This window comes from Limulus polyphemus, unplaced genomic scaffold (assembly GCF_000517525.1).
Source record: "Limulus polyphemus unplaced genomic scaffold, Limulus_polyphemus-2.1.2 Scaffold1605, whole genome shotgun sequence".
NCBI lineage: Eukaryota > Metazoa > Arthropoda > Merostomata > Xiphosura > Limulidae > Limulus > Limulus polyphemus.
Window position 1 is genome coordinate 49,826 of NW_013667215.1, and position 23,856 is coordinate 73,681.

The 23,856-nt window shown below is 30.7% G+C and overlaps 1 protein-coding gene across 1 annotated transcript in view; it reads left to right on the forward strand.

Annotated features, from left to right (window-relative positions):
• Positions 1 to 23,856, forward strand: part of LOC106464278 (cilia- and flagella-associated protein 61-like) — a 111,813-nt gene that overhangs the window by 37,823 nt on the left and 50,134 nt on the right. The window contains exons 7-14 of the mRNA XM_022391983.1: positions 3,554 to 3,593; positions 4,880 to 4,931; positions 7,571 to 7,692; positions 10,192 to 10,300; positions 11,626 to 11,696; positions 13,218 to 13,344; positions 21,521 to 21,736; positions 22,895 to 22,963. Of these exons, the coding sequence (XP_022247691.1) occupies positions 3,554 to 3,593; positions 4,880 to 4,931; positions 7,571 to 7,692; positions 10,192 to 10,300; positions 11,626 to 11,696; positions 13,218 to 13,344; positions 21,521 to 21,736; positions 22,895 to 22,963 (806 nt within the window). The remainder of the gene's footprint in view (positions 1 to 3,553; positions 3,594 to 4,879; positions 4,932 to 7,570; positions 7,693 to 10,191; positions 10,301 to 11,625; positions 11,697 to 13,217; positions 13,345 to 21,520; positions 21,737 to 22,894; positions 22,964 to 23,856) is intronic.

The window sequence follows — 23,856 nt, forward strand, 5'->3', positions numbered from 1 at the left end:
AGCTTGAATGCTTTGCATTATTTTATTTTCTTGAGCTCTTGTGTTAACTGTAGATGTTTCATCAGTCTTCTTTCTGTCTGGTTCCTCCAAACTTCTACTGCCTGGTATATTGATAATCACCAAGTCATAGATGGGTGCCTTCATACATATGGCCTCAAGGTTGCTTGCATAGTATAGAGTGGCCACCTTTATTCTTGCTGTTGGAAACTTTCTCACTGTCCCATCAATCAGCACACACAGATGTATCTTGCCTGTCATCTGGTCATCAGATACTAGACTGGTTATTTCTGCTGCACCCAGTGTCTCAAAAGACTTTCACTTTCTTGTCCCTGACATATCCTTCACCTACTGGCATGTTGTGGTTTTTTGGCACCTCTCAATATTTGTCACATGCTTTGATTTCCACTGGCACTTTTGTCCCATTTGCTAACTTGAGTTGACCATCAATCATGCACTGTTTAATCATGGTGATAGCACTTTGTTCTTGTGGTGAATCTGATGAGTTGTCTTCATTCTGTTTCTTCTGGCAGCAGCATCCATGGTGACAGGCACTCTTTTTCTTGTTTCTTGCCAGCACCATCTTTGGAGGTATCTTGAGCTGCTTTATGTTGAGATTTCTGCTGTTGCTTGTTTGTGGCAGACTTGCACTCACTCACAATGTGCCCCATTTTATAACAAGTATAGCATCTCTTCTCCCTTTTGTCTGTTGACTTCTTGTAACCTTTGGTGGCATTCTGCTTCTAGTCAGCCATTCTTGGTTTCAACTTTCACTGGTTATTTTTGGACTTGCCAGTTATACTCCCTCCATGGGTTTCCATATACTATTTTGCCAGCTTGATCATCTTGTCCATGTCTTTGGTGCTTACTCTTTTAGGAACAGTGACATGTCAGTGGAACACATGATCATGAACTGTTCACATATTGGTGGATCTGCCAGACCCTCAAAACTATTTTTACGCTTGGCCATGTCAGTCCATCTTGTGAAGTATCACCGTAGACATGCCACAAATTGAAATACAGTTTTTACAGTGTCAGGCTTGATTTCTCTGTACTTCTGGCAAAAACCTTCTTTGGTAAGTTCATAATATTTTAGCCAGGCCACTTTTAGAGTATCATAGTCCATGGCATCTTCTGATGTCATTCCCGAATACACTTGTAGGCCTTTTCTTGTTAGAAGTGAGCTGAGACAGAATGCCCAGTCACCATTGTTCCAGTTCTGACTTTGGGTAAATCTTTCATATCTCTCCAGGAAAGTATCTATGTAGTCTTTCCTTTCATCAAATTTGAGCAGCTTAAGTTGGGTGGCCCTGACTCCATTATCATTCTTGGGTCCTCCATCTTTCCATTGGATGAGATTGGAGATCTCAGTTGTTGCTCTTATTCTTTCTGTTTCCAGTCTCTCCTTTTCTTCTTTTCTGTTTTTCATCCTCTCTTCTCTTTCTAGTTCATGTTGTTGTTTCACACACTATCTTAGATTGCCATTTTTGAGCCCAAATTGCTCATCCCTCTCTATCCACTTATCAAAGTCAGTCAATATGTTTTTTTTAATGTGGTTGTGACCTCTACAATAATTTTTACACCAATACAGCTATGCATATATAGGCCTATTTGCCACTGTTGTTTATGTCTACTTCTACTGCCATTTACCACTGTAGATTCTGGCTGGTTCACCACTGTCAGGTATAGGCCAGATTCTTTACAGTAGGTGTCTGTGATTGTTGGCAATAAATTTCAACAATAAACAAACAACAATGAAGTTCACTTGTTTTAAAATAATATATTAAACAAGTCAAACATATATACAAATCTTTGTTACAGTGTTGGTTTTCACATTGCATCCAGAGCTTTAAATAATGGTCTCTTTTTCACCAAAGTCCACACAGGGTGGTTCAGTTATTTAAAAAACAATTTGACAAGATGAATTATTCTTCTTTACTCTGTTATTACAATACAATCTATGATAATTTCACTTTAAAAATTGCTACTATACACTCTTTATGGCTAAACTCACAATCACGCAGTCTAGATCTGGCTCTCAAACTAAATACTTGACATGTATTTATACCCTACAGAGGTCTAGAAGGGTCCACACAGTACTAGATTCTTAAAAGTTGGATCAGAAATATATCGGAGAATCCTTTAGATCGGATCAGTATCGGCAGCTGATACAGAGATACGTCACAGGCTTACTTTCCTGTACTCGTATTTTTAAAATCTGAATAGAGATTTGATATCTGGATATCCTTGTGATATCTAGAATCCCAAGTGCTCACCAGTATGACTGAACTCGCACTAATTTCCAGGTTTTGAGAGAGTAAAAACTCGTATTTCAATCCGAATTCCCAAACAAAATATGGTAGTGGCCATACATGTTGTGCAATACAAGACCTGGTTTCTCAACTCTATAAAGTCATTTCCTCCATGGGTTTTTGACTTTTGTCTATAGTGATGGCCAAAGAAGGCTTAATGAAACTTATTTGTCACTATAAGCTAAGTGTAGTACATGCCTGAACATGGTCACTTAACATATTTTGTGCAAGAAGAACAGAGTCTGGCCATCCCCCTAAACCTGAACTATTTGTGACCAAACACTATTCATCTTATAATTTTTTATTACGTAGGCAGCATGTTTTTGACTAAAATATCTTCAAAGAAATAATTAATTTTTGTTGCTCCAAAAACATAACTCACCATTTGTTTTAATTTATCAATTTTGGATTTTAGTTACAAATATTTTGTAAATGTTCTGATAAACAGGCAATATAAAGCCACTGCCTAAAATAAAGTCTTATGAATGAAATTCATGAAAATGTGTAAATGTGTTTAATACATTCTTTAATAGAAGCTTAATGTTATATGTATGTAAGATAATTTACAAATGCAAATTAACTGGAATGATGGTTTCATGAATAAAAAAAATAACTGCATGACTAGTAGTTTACATGGATATAGTTGTATATAAATTGAACTTTGATCATATAGTATTAGAAAGGTGTAGGTATATTAACATTCAATCTGTGAGTACGAGAGACATATTTAATGGGTTTATTCCCAAACAAGCTTTCCAATAAGCTTGCAACCTCAGTGAAATATTGGATCAGTAGATTGGATTGAAGTGGATATGTTAAAAACCAGCTGATATCTGGATCAGATTTTGTAATAGTTGTGAATACCAGAAATATAGGCACTTTTCAAGTAATACTAGGAAATCTTATGGCAAATAAAAACTATGTTGAAATTACATTTATTTTTGTAAAAACCATTAAGAAACAGTCAATATATATAAGGACATGACCTGAACTGATGGATCACAAATATTTCTTTTCGCTTCTTTGTGATTGACCTCATTTTGGGAGACATTGCTCTACCTCCTTCGTGAAGGTGCCTGGATGTATGGTATATTTTCATAGGTAAACAAACTTACCAATCCAATCAGTTATGTAAAATATTAATGCTTTTACTCCTTGTAATTCTGTTTATACTGTATGTATATACATGTTTGATGTTTAAATACATGGAGAATAATTTAAGAATACATGATATATATTGACAGGGCTTCCTGTGAAGTGTAGGCTGAATGAAAATGGTACTAGGTATGTTACTTTTGTAGAAAATATTTTCTTAAACAACCCTAATATATAGTCAGTGTTTTTGAGCCAGTTCATGAAACACAATTATCAGGACCTTCAAACTCCATTTCCTTTGGTGTTGAAATAAAAAGCTTGTAGTTGTTTTATTAAAAGCAATTTTTGTTAATTAGTTTAACAGTATCCAGATTTTGACGATACTGATCAGCATAAACTCTTGGAATAAAAGGAAAAATCTCACAAAAGTTTGGATGTTAAATAGCGTGATTTGAATACTAAAGGAAGTGATTTTTTTTTCCAACTCTCTTGTAAACTCCAGTTACTGATTATACATCTAAAAGCTGCCAATAAAATCACTACAGAGAACTAAGAAAATTTTAAAAATATGTTTAATTACAGTTCTTAATGGCTGCTCAACAACTTTGTATAAAATTTTCTAATTACAGTTACTGTGAATGTCTGATTTATGGAAGATGAACCTCAGCTGTTTAATCTTATTTCAGTCATTTTTGAATTATGTAAGCCAGGATGTGATGAAAATGATTGGTTTATCAGGAGGCATATGAAAACAACAAAAGAAGTTTAAATAGAAACTGCTGTAATGATATTGGATCTAAATCTCTAGTTTCATTGAGACGTTTTGACTCATTAACTTGGAATTATCTGAATTACATAATGTGTGTGATTATTTTAACCCTTTACCTATTGGTAGTTCTTTCTCAGTGAGTAAGGTCAACTGGTAATTAATTAGTAAGACCCACCCATTGTTGATAAGTTTAAATGTATTATTAAAAATGTGGTACATTTTGTGTTCAAGTATTGCACAGATATATTAAAAACAATAGCTTTAAGTCTTAAAGAGGCACAACAACCAGTTACAAAATCATTGGCGGCATTTGTTTTCATAATAGTGCTCTTAAGTGTATCAAATTGGACATACATGTAAATTGAATAATTAATTACCCATAAATATAAGGTTTCATCTCACTACTATTCGGCCAAAATGAAATTTCTAATATTTTTTGTCATGACTGGTGGAAGTAAGAGGAAATTCAAAATTAAGAGTGTAATCTCAAAACTCATATATGCAGCAGTATATAACTCAAAAGGATGTTTTTGTTTTTCTTTTATGGAAGAACAGTATTAATATTTTAACAAATTATGATTCTTAATAATAAGAATGGTTGTTTGTTTCAATCTCTTATAATAATAATAATAATACTGTCTTAAAATTTGATTTTATAATTTGCGTTATAGTACATAAGTCTCATTCAGGCATTCTGGATCTATAGCAAGCATTTCTTAAAGGCTTCCTTGGCTGATGTGATCTCTGGAAACCATATAGTGCTATAAGTCTGCAGACATACCACTGTGCCCCTGGGGGCCATTTAATTAATAAGTTTTTTTATATAATTATTTTAATGGACCCAAATCAACCTACTTTTCTTTTGATATTGTGCTTGAATGCTGAAAACGAAAAATAATTACCTGATAAGTGTCATTCAGCTGTATAAAACCGAGTTTTGATACCCGTGGTGGGCAGAGCACAGATAGCCCTTTGTGTAGCTTTGTGCTTAATAACAAACAACAACAATTAATTAAACAGATGCTTGTTATTAAAATAAGTGGAGAAAAAATTTAAAAATTGGTGCCAAATTGTCAAACTACTTTTCATCTACTGCCTTTGTTTTCAATACCATTAAAGGATAATATATTCTTAAAAGTGGATGTAGTAAAAAAAGAAGAAATAGGAATATAAGAAGCAAGCTTATTCATTTACATAATGCTTACCACTATACCTTTGTAGTTAGTAAAGTCTCAACTAAATGAGCAGTGATCTTCATTATATGTTTGTTTTTTCTTTTAAAAATGATAATGCAAATGACTGTACCAATTTAGTTGTAATACAAATATGCATCACTTAGTTACAAGATATTACTCAAATAGCCAAATGTGCATTCAGGAAAACAACATGGCTGTTTTATTGTCATGAGCAATCATCATCCATTTTGTCTCTTTGTAAACAAATAACATTAGCTGCCTGATAGTATCCAGAACTTTGGTATTGACCAGGAGACTCACGTGCATGTGGCCTTGTATAAGTGTGGGTCTGGTTATGTAGGAATGGTTAGAAAACTACCACTTAGTATTTCAAAGTATGAAGCCACTTTTTAAGGCAATTTGTCTTGTGGGGCATGTAGGCCATTATTTTTTAACTTGGCCGATTTTGATTTGTACTTGCCCTACATATTTTTATATTGTGGTATATTATAATGTCATAATAATTTAAAAGATAAGAAATTCTGTTGGTTTAAATAAAAACTTAAATACTCTGTTGTCATATACAAGTGACAAAAACAAATAGCAAAATGCTTTGACTTATTTATTCAAAATTAACATTTCATTCATTGAAGTAATCATTTAGAAATAAGCATTTGCCATAATTATATTGAATTGCATCTCTGCAAAAACAGTATCTTAAGATAATTACAATTAATTAAGGATAGTTTAGTACCGATCAAAACACTATGCATATATAAAAATATTTCTCTTAAATGACAGTAATTTACATTACTGCATGAAATACAGAATATTTACTTCATGCTGATAAAAGAACATATTTAATTTGAAAGAATCACATGCAGAACTATTAATGGCATGCCAATTAAAGAACATATTTTGTTTTAAAGCCAATGATATGCAGAGTGATGTTCAAATGAAGTAACACAAACAAACTTATAGTATCAGAAGTATTAATTTATTGTAAAATGTTTTACAAGTATTTTATTAAAAAACATAAAACAACTATCAGCTAATACTGAGCAGGTAAACTAAAGTAATATTTTTTTCTTCACTTTTCTGATCAGATTCATGTTTGGAACTACTTTGCCAAATTAGACTTTCACTTACTCGGGGCAAAAGGAAATCCATTACTGTCAAGCATTGTATTTGATAGGAAAATTTTCAAATTAATTAGCTAAATGTTTAGTTTGGAAGTTTTTTCTGTTTTTGTGACATTTCAAATGAAAGGCATCTTTTCTATGTTAATTTCAATATATAATATTTTTAAGAGCTCTGAATGTACTATTGTGGCATTCAAATATGCACACATATCTGGCTCTGCCAGCATTGGATTGAAGTTTATTCTCACTGAGTTTCATATCATTCTCCTTTAGAATATCTTTAATATAGCAACAAAATATTTTGGTTTATTGAGAGTTCTAGTTCTTGACCTAGGAAATTTAGGGGGTAGGTAATTTGTTAATAATTTCTAAGTTGTAAACTCCATGGCCTATGGTTTAATCTGATACTACATGGGATTGTAGTATTGGCCCAACATTGCCTCATGAATAAGTTAATTCACTGTTATGACTGTTACTTGGAGAAATATAATTTTGATTGGTCAACTATGTAGTTAATGTGAATTGTGGGAATAGGTTTTAGCACATTCAGAGAGATTTGTTCCATCTTTGATAGAGAGAATTTAGACTGACCTGTGCTGTAATGCACTGTCATTGTTCTTCGTCTGCTAACCAATCTTTTTATTTTATATTCGTCTTGTCATTGATGTGATGTGGGTTCATCTATTTTGTATTAACAAAATCTTTAAAATAAGTTATGTCAGACACAAATCTACTGAAGTGTTTAAACAGTTGAGGACATTTTTTTTAATGCTCTTATTCTTCAGTGTTTGACACCTACCTGTGTAAGTGATTACCATAAGATAATAGTCATAATATACACGGTATTTGTCTTTTCCATTGTTTAGGAACATATAAAAGCTACTTAATCATTACTGGAATAGTTTTTTATAATGATGTATTTATGATTATTGTGTCAGATAATTGTAGTAATTTTTACAAGCTTTAATACAGTCTCATAATTTCATTGTTCTAAAAATTATTAAAACCTCTGCAGAATATTACTACAAAAATGGTTATAATACATTTTAAAGCATTTAAAATAATTTATGTTGTTTATAGGTAATTCAACACCCTAAACCAGTGATACCTGTTCAACTACAAAATAATGTACCTTCATATAAAGGAGATCCTAGTGCAGTGTGTGTTCAGCTATTTTGTATTGACAAAATGTATGAAACAAGGTGAGTTATCAATCAATTAATTGTAGAGAAACTGTTCTTCATAAAATTTCAGTGCACATCCAAATTTATTATGAACCCAAGTATATCATTTTTTAATTAGTTATTATCAAGGCTGATGTGACAGTGGGTGCATTTGCACAGGGCAGCAGGTTCTTGGGGACATAATTATATAAAATTTCTATAATGGTGGAAGAGTGGGTGGATGGGCAGCACAGTCAGCATTTGCAAGGGTAGCAAAACACAATATGCCAACCGTGTTTATCATGAGGTAAATATCATGGTTTGAAGCATTTCATTGCTTTTTAAATGCACAGGTACAACAAATCTACTGGAGTGATTGAATAGTTGAGAACTTTTTTAATGCTCTCATTCTCCAGTGTTTGACACTCATCAGTGTAATAATAACTGATCCCCAGAATAACACATGAAACTGCAAGAGTGCCTCTCAAAATGTAATACCATGTTGTCTCAAATGAGTAATATTTTCCACAGTTTTTTTCTCTCTCTGTCTTTAAAAATATAAAACTAATTAGTCAGTGTTTTTATATATCTTAACATTTTAAGTTAGAACATCTAATGTTCCAGTTTTGTAATGCATCTTTATTATTTGATTATTAAGGTACACATTTGAAAGAAGTAAGATTTTAGATCTTAGATAAGGCTTCAAGTCACAAAATACTGTACATTATAATATTACTCATAGGTTGAAGATAATTATTACAGTTTGTGTGTGATGGAACTAATGGGGTGAACAAAGCTGTGTATGTTTTGTATTTACTTTAGTACTGTCACTAGTAAAGATCAATGCATAATTTTATAAGCAAAAGTAATGCGCACTAAAAGAACTTTCACTGTAATTATATTAGAGTGAAATTATATAACTAAAAGAAATTTATGAGGTCTGAAAAAGTTCAAAATAATCTAATCAAATTATTTGAAATTTTTTATAACAAGAATGTCCTTCATTTTATTCTGTATTTCATTACTTCTGTGAAGTAGTTATATGTCTGACTATTCAGACAAACAGCCTGAGAGCTAATGTCCAGCAATTACATCAGCATCAGGACATCACAAAAAGCATGGGGATGAATAAAAAGTGGCTGAAAATGTTACACTTTGTATTGGGGGGGGGTACATTTCAATCATTTGATGAATTAGATAAAATTCATCAGTATGAGCTACAAACTAAGATGTGAATTCTACAAAAGAGAATTAAAGACAGTTGAATTGGTAAGAAAAAGAGGAATTACAAAAGAAATCAGAGGTGCACTGCAATTTTCTCTGTTTTACAACTACAACAATATTCGTATATGAGAAGACATAAGGTAAGTAATTTATGGTTAATGAATAAGGTAAGCTAAGAGTTCTGTGACTGCAAATTATTCAGATGAAAGAAAAGCTTACTTATTTGTGTGTATTATTAAATTTATTATTACTTAAACAATGCATACAAGTATAAGAACCCTTTATTTATTGAAAAGAGATAATAATTATTAGATATAAATTGAGCTTAACTAAAAACATAGTTGGAAAAATATCACTTATATCAGTGTAGGTCTAGGGTATGAGTGTAAGTTACATCTATACCAGTCAATGATTTCACTGTTCATCAGTGTATTATGCTAATTTCATGGTTACATAATTGCTTCAGTAGATAAAGATAAGTAACAAATATAAATAATTGATGAAAATAAGACAAATTAAACATAACTGGATATATATAAAATGGAACTTTTTTATTAATAATTAAAAAAAATCCAGTTTTATTCCTTTATTTCATATTTTTTCAATAGACAAATGGGCTGTTCAATATTTTTACAAAATGGCACTACGTCCTCTCCCTCATAGCTGTCTCGACCTTTATTTACCATCTAAGCATTGATAAACTTTTAAAAGCACGCCAGTTTTTTATACCCCAATATTTTCTGCATCATTGCAGCAACATGTGCTAATCATGTGACCACCCTCCACCAATCCCATTGCACCCTATATACTAGTGCAGGTACAATCATCACTTTCTCCACCATACTTTCTCCTTCTACCCTTGTGCTGCAAGGATAGAAGGAACAACCTGTGCCAGTATAGAGGGCTCAATGGGATTGGTGGTCACATAATCAGCACATGTTTCTGCAATGACGCAAAAAAAGATAGGGGTATAAAAGAATGGTGCGCTTTTAAAAAGTTTAGCAAATGAAGGCAAATGAAGGTTGAGGTAGCTTTGGGTGATGAGAGGTAATTGCTTATCGGAAATACATTTCAATGTTAGAAAATGTTAATTTCCAGTAAACTGGACAAATAACTTTGACTATTCATCTGGCTATCCAGACAAAAAGCTATATCCTGTTCTTGTGTGTGTGTTTCTGGAAAATTAAATAAAAAAAGCATAATTAAGATTAAAAGTTTTAAAATAAGGTATTAAACAGCAGTTTCTTTCTATTGGTAATGTTCCAATTGCTAAGAGTTCGGTTATTATTTACATAATTTTCTTGATCTTTGTAGGTCTTTAGATTTTCTTTCTAAAGTTTTTGAAATGTTTCCTGAAGTTGAATATTGTATAATCACTGTTCCTCATCTCACACCAGAATTTCCATTACTTAACTTCTTCACAGTAAGTTTGTAAACTGCTTAATTACTTGTTTGAAAATTTTTTCTTTCTTAGTGAAATCTCAAACATTTTACTTCTTTTTTAGTTGCTACATTAAAAACTTAGTCTGCTTATGGAAAATCATAGTATTTACAGTATCAGTGTGTGTGTGTGGAGCATAAAAATAACCTTCTGTGTGGTTGTTAATCAAGCATATGCACAAGAAAAAAAAAATTAATCTGGTATAAGAAGTATCAAATATATCATATTTATCATCAGAAAGATGGAGAAACAACAAGGAAAGATTTACTTCCTAGTTTTGGTTTTTTTTTGTTATTAAAATTATATATTTGTTTGTAAGATTAATTTAATTTAGGTGTATTACTTTTGTATGCAATGAACCAAGAAGTAGAAAATTAGGCAAATTCCAATCAAATTGCATACCTCAAATAGAAATTAGGGAAAAACTATTTAATGATTTTAAAATATAAAAAGTAACTGTATTATCTTCCTTATAAGTTTTACAAATACATTATTTAAAGTCCACAATATGAAAATAATTTTTTAGTTGGGATACTTATCACTGACTTTAAATTAGATAGAAACAGTTTGAAAATAACATGAACATTTGTTAGATTTGTATGCATTTCTCTGGTCTGCAGCATTCATTTTAATAACATGTATATTTTGGTACTACTAATTTGATAATTTATGTAAATAAAAAAAACTTTGAAAACCAAAAGTACTAATTTGTTAATTTTTATACCTCAAAACGTTCAGTACCCAAACTAATTTTTTCTATTTGAAAATGTGCTTGACCTTTTAAGGTAATCTATTTGAAGAGTTATAAATTTTTTTAACCATAGAAACAGTTTTGTTAATGTTTTTTTATACACATATGATTGATCATACATATTACAACCCATCTATGAAGCCTATCACACAGGCTTAACATTAGCAAATAATAAATTTTCTTATTAAATTTTGGGCACAACACAAAGATAATTCATTGTGTACTTTATGCTTGACAAAAACAAACATATTGAAATTAAACATTCTTGGTTGTCATTACTTCAGATTATTCACAGAAGAGATATGCTATAAAATGATAATTAGGTGGGTGATATAGTTATCTTTTATGAAAGATAACTAAACAAAATCTAGATTAGTTCTTTTGCTTTATGTTTTTATTTTCAGATTATATTTTACTGTGCAAAGCTTTCATTGTTTTAGAAATGGATTATAGAATAAATCATTTTTTCAATGTTAAACTTGTGAAATGTATAAAAATAATATGAGAAATTAATACTTAATAGCTATAATTTGCAACACAGTTTTCTAACTTCTAGAGAATTCCACCTTATCCAACTTCAGTGTTTTCACAAGTTTTATATGTCTTTCACCGTGCTGGCCTTCTTAGGTGAGTTTTGTTCTAATATTAACTCTTATTTTTGTTTTAATTTGTACAGAAAATAAATTATGATTACTTTATTTGTGTATATATATATGTTTAGAAAAATTTAAGTGCAGGAAATAGCTAATAAACAAACTTGTTAGTACAAAGGAATATGCATGTAATATGGAATAAGTGCTATAAGTATAAGTTTTGCTAGACTGTGCAACAAGGTTTCTTGTATTAGAATTTTATTTTTCAATTTATTTATCTTTTAAAGTGACTACAATTTTCTAAAAGCTCATTTCATCATTCAGTTAAATATTTAATAAATGTATTACTAAAATTATTGATTAATTTTAGTTTTGTTTTTATACTGCCTGTCTACAATTGCATTAACTGTTAACTTAGTAAATATGTTTGTATGGGAATAAATTCAGAATAAAATTATATCTTGGATTGATATGCTTATAGAAAATAATGAACTAGAAATTGAAATTTAATATGTTGACTCAAGTACATATAAAAACATTTTATGTAAAACCTTGGTGGAAGAGTTTAGGCTGGTTAGTGATATATGAATATACTATAGGTTTCTTTTTCTTCTGACATTATAATATTTATTTTGAATTTATTCTTTGTTCTAATTATGGGCAGATTTCACATAATACATGGTCAAAAATACTATTAAGTTGATCTTTGTTGTTCTTGAAGTGGGTATTACCTCTTACTGCCTATGGAGAACATTGCTTGATACAATGTTGTGTAGCCATGTCAACAGTAGTGTCCTTCGGTGGTTGTTTAGGTGATATTTAGAGGCTACAATTGCATTAACTGTTAACTTAGTAAATATGTTTGTATGGGAATAAAATGACTAGTTTTCTGGATAATACATGTATGTTGCTCTGTGGAACCTGGCATTTAGTGAGCCTGAAACTTCTTCAACTAGTTGGTCTAGTTTAGAAATTGGTCTTGATAAAGTCAATCTGAAAAATGCCATCTAAAACAATTGTTCATTGTAAGTGCTCTGCAAGTATACACATTATGTTATCATTTATAGTATTGATAAAGACAGTTTATTTTGTGTATTACTTTTGTCTAGTCTCACTATTTCTGTTTACATCTACACAAGTACACTTGTGATTGTATGTATATTTGTGTGTGTGCTGAGTTAGGAAACAATTTAACAAAAACTACTTTATATTCTTGTATGTGTTTATATCTAGTGGCTCTGTGAGCAACGATAAAAATATCCATATCTTCATCTAATTAGTGTTGTACATGTTCATGTATTCTTTAATTAGATTTCACATTCCTGTTTAGTAACAGTATACTGTTGGAAACGTTTAGAGAAACTTGAATCAGATCTTTGATTCATTAAAACTGATAAATGAATTTGCTTACAAGGTATTAAGTTTTTCAAGTCAGTTTGATTCTCTGTAAACATTTTCTACTTATATAACTGAGAAAATATTAAACTTCATTTGGGTATTATATACTTTTGAAAAATATGTGAAACATATCATAAACATTATGAATTGTTTACAGGGATTTTACTGTTGAAAAAGTGAAAGAGGAAGATTTTCATGATGTTTCCATGTTTTTAGGAAAGTTTGATCATTCCTTAAACATGCTGGAAGATGTAAAGCAGTGTCTTCATTTTTCTCAAAAGAAGGTAAATTAATGTAAATGCTTAGGTCTTTTCCACTTTAGGCAGTAATCATTGTAATGTAACACCAACTGTTGAGGATAGTGTTTACTCATTACCCTGTAACAAAATGATTTTTGGCTACTTCACATTTTTATGCTGTACTGTCATTTGCTGACCATCCAGCAGACATTTATATTGTAAATCTAGGAATTAAATGAAATTAACAAAAGTGTTAAAAATGATGTAAGTTTATTAATTATATCATAAGATTAGTGAAAATATACTGGAAAATTTTAGTTTAGCTCTCCTTACAGCTCTTTCTGGTCAACTTGCAAACTTCATCTACTGGATTAATAGCTTCAGTTTACTATAAATTATTGAATGATTTTAAAAGCATAGTTATTTATTTTGGTTTTATAGTTCTAAAAAGAAATTTATAATAAGTCTTTTTTTAAATTTTCAAAGTTAACACAAAAAATATTTTAATTAATTTCAGGCTTCTCTTTTATGCACTTATAAAATCAGGTATGAGATTGACATTAACATTTCACAAATATTTTGTCACTGTTTGATGTGTATCATCAAGTAATTATTTATTAATATAAATACAGGGTGACTATAAAGAATACTGATGAAAATTACTGAATTGTCTTTATAGCAAACCAACATTGTTTTATTTCTCTTTCCTCACTTTCAACAATAAAAGACTGGTAATTATAATAAAACATATCAGTTTGCAGGATATTATGAGGATCAATGAGCACTGACTAAAACAGATGATACTTACAGTAGTTTTGTTTAGGGATAGATTTGGTTTCCTGATCAGTAATAATGGGAAGACATATTGAACATTTTGTGATGGTTTTTAAAGCACTTTTTTACTGTGTCCAAACTTTCTTGAGTAAAAGTTACATTTCTCATTGTACTTCTGGGGAAATTTAGTTGCAAATAGCTTTTACAATATAATCATTTTAAATATGGGATTTTCTTCATAATCATCCTTTGTGCATTTGTGGTATGAACCTATCATATATCTCACTTTTCTATAATGTGTATTTCATATCATACTATTTAATTTTTGAAGAGTTATAATTAAGAACTTGATAAATCCAGACTAGATAATGTGCTAATTCAGCCCTAGGTGTTGCTTTCTGTGGCATGAGTTGATCAAAGATGCTATTTTGTATTTCATGGGATAGATGTGTTGCACCAAATTCACACCAAATGTGAAGCTATTTTATGACTATCACATGGATCAGTAGAATTCCATTTTGTGATTTGTCATCTTTAGAGTATAATGAGCTGTTATAGCAGTTTGGTGATTTCTTTGAGAGAGAAAGAGTTAATATGAGCCATGCTGCATTTTTGTCCATCAGTTTTGTTTCACTTAGCAGTATTTAATCTTATTTTGGTTAGTTGATTATTTTTTAAAATTAATGAATTTAATTGTAATTTCAATTAACTGATTACTTTACATCACACAAGTCAGTGCTTACAATTATATTTGTTAAATGAGTTAATTGTCCATCTCTAGTCTTGGATGGAACTAAACTATTTTACAAATGTTGTATGTATGAATAATTTGTGGTCTCTCAATAACTAGCTGTACTGCATAAACATATCATTACTGTCACATTTTACTTTTGACAAATTCCCTTTCAAGTTTAAGGTATTTAACATGTTTTTATTCTGTTATCACAACAATCTCTCCACATACAGGTTTCTTTCCTCATCAACCCTATCTTCACATCACATTTATCTAGATTTCTATGCTTATAGGTTTACTTCTCTATACTTATAAGTGGTTTTCACATAGAATTAGTTATAAGTTCTCCATGGCATAAGTTCTATATGAATTACTATGTTTCTGTCAGAAAATATTATAAAAATTGTATTTTCCACAGCTTTAGTGATGTTCTAAGTATTCTACGCATCAGTAACAGTGTGCCAGTTTCAGATATTCTAGATTATTTAGCTATCATAACTCATTGTTATGTGAATAGAAAATTAGCAAATCTTAAGTAGGCTGCACTGTAGAAATATCACGTCATTTTACCAGGTATCTTGGAAAGTATGGTGTGCAAATAACATATAATTAATTGCTTAGTATTCTGTTCCCTTCCTTTGGTTTATCATCAACAGCCAGGAAATATTTAATATTATCTTCTTTTCCTTCATCGGGTTAGGGTAGTATTTGACACTGCACTTATCATTATCTGCAGTTTAAGCTCTTTCACTCTCTGTATTCTGGTTTGGCCAGTGTTTTGAATGTTCATTAGGGATATAAGATTTCAGTTTTTCAACTGTTCTCTGTGTTTTTATAGTGCCCCAAGACAGCTGAATTTTGTAATTTGACAGATTGAGTCAATGTAGCACAAAATAAGGTCCAGTCCAGTGTTTAAAATACCTATCTGCTATCTCCTTTCTCAAACTGATGCTTCATAATGGAATATCAATTGCGCCAGCAGCATGGATGTAAATAAGAACTTTTTCACTGGCAGACAAGGACTGTTTGCTCTTTTTGGGATATGTCAGAATTTGGAGTATCATACTGCTGTGAAAGCTGAAGGCTCAGCTGTGGTGATAAACCATATGAATTGAAAATTCCACTGATGAATGGATGGTTATCGTGATAATGCAAAAAAGTAGAGAAGTGTAACAAAGTGATCAACATTTAACTTGGTTGATATCCAGCAAACTGAAACACAATCTTCACAGATCGGTAAACATATTACAGAAACATGTAACCTCCTATGGTTATGTGGAATTTTTTTCCTTTCTATCCACTTTGTGATATATTCAGTTAAATTTTGAGCAGTACTATAGGTTTGCTTAATTACAGGAGAGTTAGTCAAGTTACCAATTATGAATTAATGCTAAATCTCTAGAAAACTGGAATGTGCTGTTGAATGGAATAATGAGATTGGACACAGAGTGAAATATGAAATCTACAATCTTTATTACAACAATCACGAAACACAAACATGGTGTCTGTAATTGCTTTTATGGAACAATGGACTGTTGCTTTTACTGGATTCTCTCTATAAGTCATTTCTTATTCAATATCATGTTCTAGGCTGATGAATTAAATCTAGTGTTTCTTAGTTTACAAGAAACTTGCATTTAACAAGATCAACTAGTGTACCAACCCCCCCCCCCCCATGCCTGTTCGTTCTCATTCAAAAACAGTTGAGGCTGTAACCTCTAGATATCATCTGAATGACCATTGACAGGCACTACTACCTATATCTTGGCACAGTGTCCAGTATTGCAGCAATATCTTCCCTGAGCAGAACAGGTCCTATCCACTCTAGAACAATAAAGACAGATAAAGATAAATCAACTTAACAGCTTTCTTGACCACATATGTTAGATATACATGACTTTTCTGTTTAATGTGAGGGTCATGATTTAGATAGTTAATTAGCGTGAGTGTTAAATTTTGTTATTTTAGAAGTGATAGTTTATCACAATTTGTTTATGTAACTATTTGCAAATCATACATTGTGTAATTAAATAGGTATGAATTGGTAATTGTTGTATTACTGCATCATGTTACTAGAACCTTCTGAGTTTTTCTCTTGTTTTAATTGACTATCATTACATCATAATATCTAATAGTGTGTGGAACATTCTAGACCTCTGTCAGGGTATAAATACGCATCCATAATGTAGTTCGAGTTAGTTAGATAGCTAGATCTAGACTGTGTGACTGTGAGTATAGCCATAATGAGTGTGTAGTGGTGATTTCTAAAGTGAAATTGTCACAGATTGTATTGTAATAACAGAGTAGAGAAGAAATAATTTATCTTATCAGTTGTGTTCTAAAGTAACTTAACCAACCTGTGTGGACTTTGATGAAAGAAGAGACAATTATTTAAAGATCTAAATACAACTGTGGAAACCAACAGTGTAATGAACATTTGTGTATAGGTTTGACTTGTTTTAATGTATTATTTTAAAACAGGTGGACTCTGTGCTCTTTCTTTATTGTTGAAATTTATTGCCAACAAGTCACAGACACCTACTGTAAAGAATGTGGCCCATACACAAAACCTAACAACATGTTATATGAAACCTGTACATATACATAATATATACTATAATATTACAAGAAGATTGAAACTCATGGTATATTCATATATTAAAGTTATATTACTAGTTAAAGGTATCAGAGAACCTTAATAACATCGTTACAACTTATGCAGGTGTAGAGTTCAATATGGTATCAAATTTCTGAGTCTATATTTTCTACATTTTGGATATCACGAGCATTTTAACTGCACCCTGACCTAATCTCTAGCTCAATATGGCTTTCTGTTTTTACCTGAGTGTAGAGACACCTCTTGGACAGTATGTTACTAAGAGCATGAGAGAGAAACACTGGTGGAATGAAAGACACATACCAGCTACTACCTCTGTACTGACAAGTACAAAGTCTAGCTATGAAAGGTAGGAACTGTGAAGATGGGAATTATGAAAATTACCTGTATCGACATAAAACAACATCTGAGGCTGGTTGAACTGCTTTCCAGTGACACATTTAAGAACAAAGGAGAATAACAATGATTATAATTCAACAGCACCTCATTCACAATATATATATATTAAATTAATTAATTATGTCTATAAATGAACAATAAAGTAAAATAATGTAAGAATTTGGATGTATTTTCCACTTTATGTAACTGTCATAGAATAGCCTCACACTCAGAATGATGAAATATTACATATCATCTTTGAGTTTTGCCACAGAGAGTAGTACTGGGTTAATTTCACACTTGAGTTACACAATTTGTCAGTTTCTTACCTAGCAAAATGTAATTATTTTGTTACTATGTTAAAGAAAGTGGGGTGTGTTACATTTGCAGACCTTATATTTATAATTGTAAACTTATCATAATTTAGTATTACTGTATTTTCCTTATTATAAGTCACACTCTTCTATTAGTCACAAGGCTGATTTTTAGGAATTTTCTAGTTTTTGTACAAACATAAGTCGCATCTCTATATAGGTCACACCTTTGCCTGAAAAGTTAATTTATTTACCCAATATGTTTTTCTTACACAATATTTCCTGTAAAATATTGAGTTATTGTAAATTCCTGGTTCCTGGTAACAAATTGAATGACATACTTTGTACCAGTAAGCCATGTTCCCTCTAAGTTGCATGCCTGCACAGCTACACAACAGTCCATCAAGTGCTGTGCACACTTATACAGTAATAAGCTGTGCACATCCTGAGTGACAGCGACTTGTTTGGTCTTGGAAGGTTCAGTCAAAAAACTTTTCAGAATGCTAAGGCTGCACTATGATAAGAAAATATAAAATTACTGTATTTGAATTTTGCTGCATATTCTTTGAACTAGATGGCTTCTTCCACCAAAATCGTGCACTATTGGTCATGGACAGCATGAGGGCCTAAATCACTTAAGACATCAAGGATCTACTAGAGACCAAAAACACAACATCTTCAATTATACCTGGTGGACTTACCAAACTGTTAAAGCCTTTAGACGTCATTGTTAATCATACTTTTAAAGCTGGAATGTGTACTCATTGGGAAGAATGGATATTGACAGGGGAACATTTGTTTACAAATACTGGCAGACTCAAAAGAGCTACACTAACTGATGTTACTGAATAATGGAGTCATGGAATGCTGTTAGTGTATCATGCATCTTGATTGGGTTCAGGAAGGCAGAAATCTTCCCTTATGTCAGTGAAAAAATGGACTACTTTTCAGATAAAGAAGGTAACATATCATTAGCCAGAACTCTACCATTAATATGGACAATCACTGCACCATAGAAAAAGTCATAAATAAGTCGCACATAAAATTCTCTGGGAAAAAAATAATGACTTATACAAAGGAAAATACGGTACTAGTTTAACTATAATTTTATTTTTAATTCTTTCTTCAAGACTGTAAAATGATGCAGGACACTTACTGATTAAAAATCAGTTGATATGCATTGCAATATAAACAAAAGAATTTTGCTAACTTTACGATTTAAGTTTAACTATAATTTTATTTTTAATTCTTTCTTCAAGACTGTAAAATGATGCAGGACACTTACTGATTAAAAATCAGTTGATATGCATTGCAATATAAACAAAAGAATTTTCCTAACTTTACGATTTAAGTTTTAGGAGAAGTTTTTAATACAACTTAAAGTGTGGGTGTAACCCGTAATCCATTATTTTTCTTACCATATTTTTTTCATCTGTTTGTCAGTTAAGCCCTGTGCTTTGACTTTCTTGCACTATTTTTAGAGTATTTCATTTACATAAACATGATTTTATACTCACTGGTTATATTTCCCATGATAACTATCATTCCAAATATGCTTTCAAATTTATATGCTGTATGCCAGAGTTAATTTTCTCATATATATAGTATTATTGTGGCTATGCTGTTTTGTGTGCATAGAGTGGCCCAAATATTATAAATACAGCTTTTAATTTTATCTGCATCTAATTTGAAGCTTCCCAGTTTTTAGTTTATATACAGTAGACCTTTTAAGACCTATCTGAATTGTTGTTCAACAGTGAAAGATTTCCATGTCACAATATATTATCACATCTTCTAGTCAACTTAATACATCATTACTTTTAATGGTATTTGTCATTTCATCTAAAGACATTTCTGTTTCATTTTTTCAGACCTTTCTCTTTTATAAGTTCTCACAAGATCTGCTTACATTAATAGAATTGATGGCATCCAGTAACTATATACCAAATTACAATAGTCCTTTAATTCCTAAACATAACTTGACTTCATATGCTGCTGATATTTGTATTTAGTAATTAAGCTTACATATTGATTTATTCATCAATTAAAACTCTTGAGATGTTGAACTGAGTGCTGTATTTCAAATAACAAATGATGTTTTAAACTCATAATGAACATGGAATCATAAATTAAATTAAATGTAATGCATATATGTGTGATCCACACATTGTTAAGAATTTATTTGCAGTTGGCCTGTGCTGACTAAATTGTGCCCCATGAAGACTCTATCACTGAAGTTGAAAGATTGCATAAAAAAAACAAAAAAACACTTAAACAGTATGTGGAAAATTGTTTATGAATTTTACTTTGTTTGTTCTTTTAATATTCTCATACATAGTAACCAATCCGGGCAGCAGCATGTGTGCTGTGTGAGGCACCCACTTATTTAATGTGTGTGTGTGTGTGTATGGGACATATTTTGGAAATGATAACTGAAAACAGTTAACTCGTATTCAATGCTTTTACACATCACTGTACATTAATGAATAAATCGTAAGACAGTGCATTAGTGTGAACATTTCACACTAATGTAGTTTTCCATTATTTATTTCCTTAATTACTGTTATTATTATTAAGGCATTAGAAACATTTGAACTAATTATTATTATCATGTTTAGCTTTAAATTAATTTTTTATTTGTACTTATCATAGATTTGTTTTATATCAATTTGGAATCTGAAACTGGAGAAGGTGGCACAGCTAGAATCTAAACTGTTTGTGCAAAGCCCTGGCTCCCTGGTGGCAGTCCTGATAGGAACGCTCCATAGTTTTGCTTAACATTAACAGTTTATTGTTGATAAAACATTTGCTATGCAATCTTAAAAGTGCATTGTAGTATATAAATTTCATATTTATTAATAAACATCTTGCCATGACTTAATGACATGTAAGAAAAAAAAACATTTGATGACTTATCTTAATTATTTTTTGTGTAGGATAAGGGTATTTTTAAGACAGATAACCAAAAAGCATTACTGTGTCCTATAGGAAATTGCTATGAGAAAATAATCATTGCCGTTGTATGGGAATTTATAAGCACAGAAGCAGGAAATTCATATCCATATAGATGAATTAGCATCAACATTCACTTTTTATAAAAATAAAATTGGGGAACTATTAATGAAATATTATTGTGCTCATAGTCTAATCACTGTAGTTCTCAGGAAAAGATCTAGTTAGGTTTATGTGGCATTTCAACAGCTTAGCAGATGGAAATTAGTCATCATGGTGGGTATTACTTCGTTGTAATTAATAAAATTTTCAATTTGTATATTAGATGTATCAATTAAAAATAATCAAGTTTGAACTTGTATACATTGACATAACATTAAATGGTAGGAAATATAATTTAGTACCACTTTTATATAAGCAATTGTATTATGTTTTGTTTTTGCCTTACTATAGGAAAGAAAACAAATTCAAGCTTTTGTGGCGAAGAGTTATTCTGATGTTGTAGGCATAGGAATTATAGGCTTTGAAGAAGACAGTGAGTTTCTACGTGCTCACTATGACATTGATAGTTTTTGTCTTTATGAACAATTAACACCTCAAGAACATTCTCATCTTCACCACTTTGTTATAAATCCTATCTTTAATCATCTGTCCAAACATTTCTTGAAGGTAAGGATGGTCACTTTGCAAGTTTTAAAAATGTACAAATTTGTTTAGCTATGGTTGTACAGTGTAAATAGTACCTCAGTTACTTAAAAGTTGTTAAATTGCAATTTTTAACAATATAAATATTTGTGTCAGAAATATTTTCTAATGACCAATAGAGCATTGATGATGCACTGTACAGCTATTTTTCTTTCTATATTTAAATAATCAGTGTTAAAATAAACACAAGAAACTTTTCATTACATTGGCCACATTATTATTTTCCTGTAAACTATTTTTTGAATTTCTTTTTAGTTCATAGTGGCCTTGGGTCATTAATGTTGGCAGCAGATGTAAATTAGTCATTATTGTGAGTAATTTAAGATGGTAGTTTCCAAACTGAAGTCAGCAAGATGGTTCTAGGGGGACATCAATGCATATAGAAATATTATCAACTCTATCTACAACAGACAAAGTCACGTTTTCAGTGACATGTTGAATTCTGAAACTGAACAACAGGCCTCATCATTAACAGCATATGATGAATAGAATATAGTTGAAGTGATCTTGTACACTCTTCTTACTGGTAACCCAGTCATGGTGGGCCAGTGAAAATAAATGAGACTTAAATTATTGTCTTACTGTAATGTAATATATTGTATATTATTACTAAACTAGAACTCTCTTGTTTGCTTAGTTAGTAAGAATACATTTTAGTCATTTCATATGATATTGATCAAATCTTAATAGATAATGTTGGCAGTGTCCCATGGAATACCATGTATTCCTTTAGTTTTTTTGTACAGTATATTAACATGTTTTGATAGATAGTCAGTGAATCAGTATATCTCCTCCTTAGGGTTGTTTGCCCAATAACAATAACATTTTATCATATAATATTAGCTTATTTCAATAGTGTGTAAAATAAACAGTTGGCAGTTATAATTTAATAATAATGAGCTGCTTTGCAAATCACTGTTAAATAACTGTGATAATAATTAATTCAGGAGTTATAATTCAAGATACAGGACATACAAAATATTAATATAATTCATTTTTAAACTTAGTTGTTACATAATTCATTTTGTGCAGTTATAATAATAAGAAACATAGAAATCCTATTTCATTTTGTTTCTAACCTGGCTATATTAAATATACAAAACATTTTTCTGTATTACTTAGGAGATTCTCAGACTGTCTGGTACAATCAATCTTTATTATCAAATCCAACCATCTCACTCAGGAATTTTGGTAAGTTTTTTAGTTGTTTAAATTACCACTCTTAATTGCATATAGTAATTGGAAGTATTTTAAGTCATAAATCAGATTTTTTTGCATTTGTGTATAAACCATTTTGGTGCAAGGCTAATCTAATATATCATGCTTTGAACTTGTAGGATGTATTGACAGATTTAATTTTTTGTAGCAGAAATTATCACTATTAACCTTTCCATATAAGTACATATTCATGTGTGCCCTTACTTTTCACATGTGATCACCTGGGTTCCTTATATTCATCTGTAACAATTGTGTTTTTCTGTGTATCTACTAGATCAGGAATTGCTTGCTTTTATTATTTACATATTACAGTATTGCAAAGTTTGAAGTAAGATGATTCAAGTGATAACAAATGTGACTATTATGTAAGAGAGAAAGAAACTATGGTTAACTTCAAGAAAAATTATAATTATATTTTTAACCAATGCTCAGTACATTCAATAAAAATAAAAAGATTACTATCTGATCACCCTGTGATAAAACATTATCATCTGTATTTTTAAGAAAAGCATGTATTTATTTATTATATTTTGAATCCAGTCTTATTTTCACTGCATTAGCAAATATTAGAATATTCATAAATCTGTGTTCAGGCTTCTTTTACCTTTACAAAAAAAAGTTACAAGGAAGATAATCTAGCAAGGTTTTCTCAGTAATTTCGTTTTACATGTACAGATAAAGGTGTAACTTAATTTCAATAAGAGTAGTATGGATTAGTTTCTGCAAGCTAACATTCCTTGGTTAGATATGTTTCTTTGGTGCACATTCAGCTTGACTTTCATTAATGTTTTGAAGTTATTTCTATTACCTAAAATCCTATTTTTCTGGTGCATGTTTAAGAATACTAATTTTGACATCTGTTATAT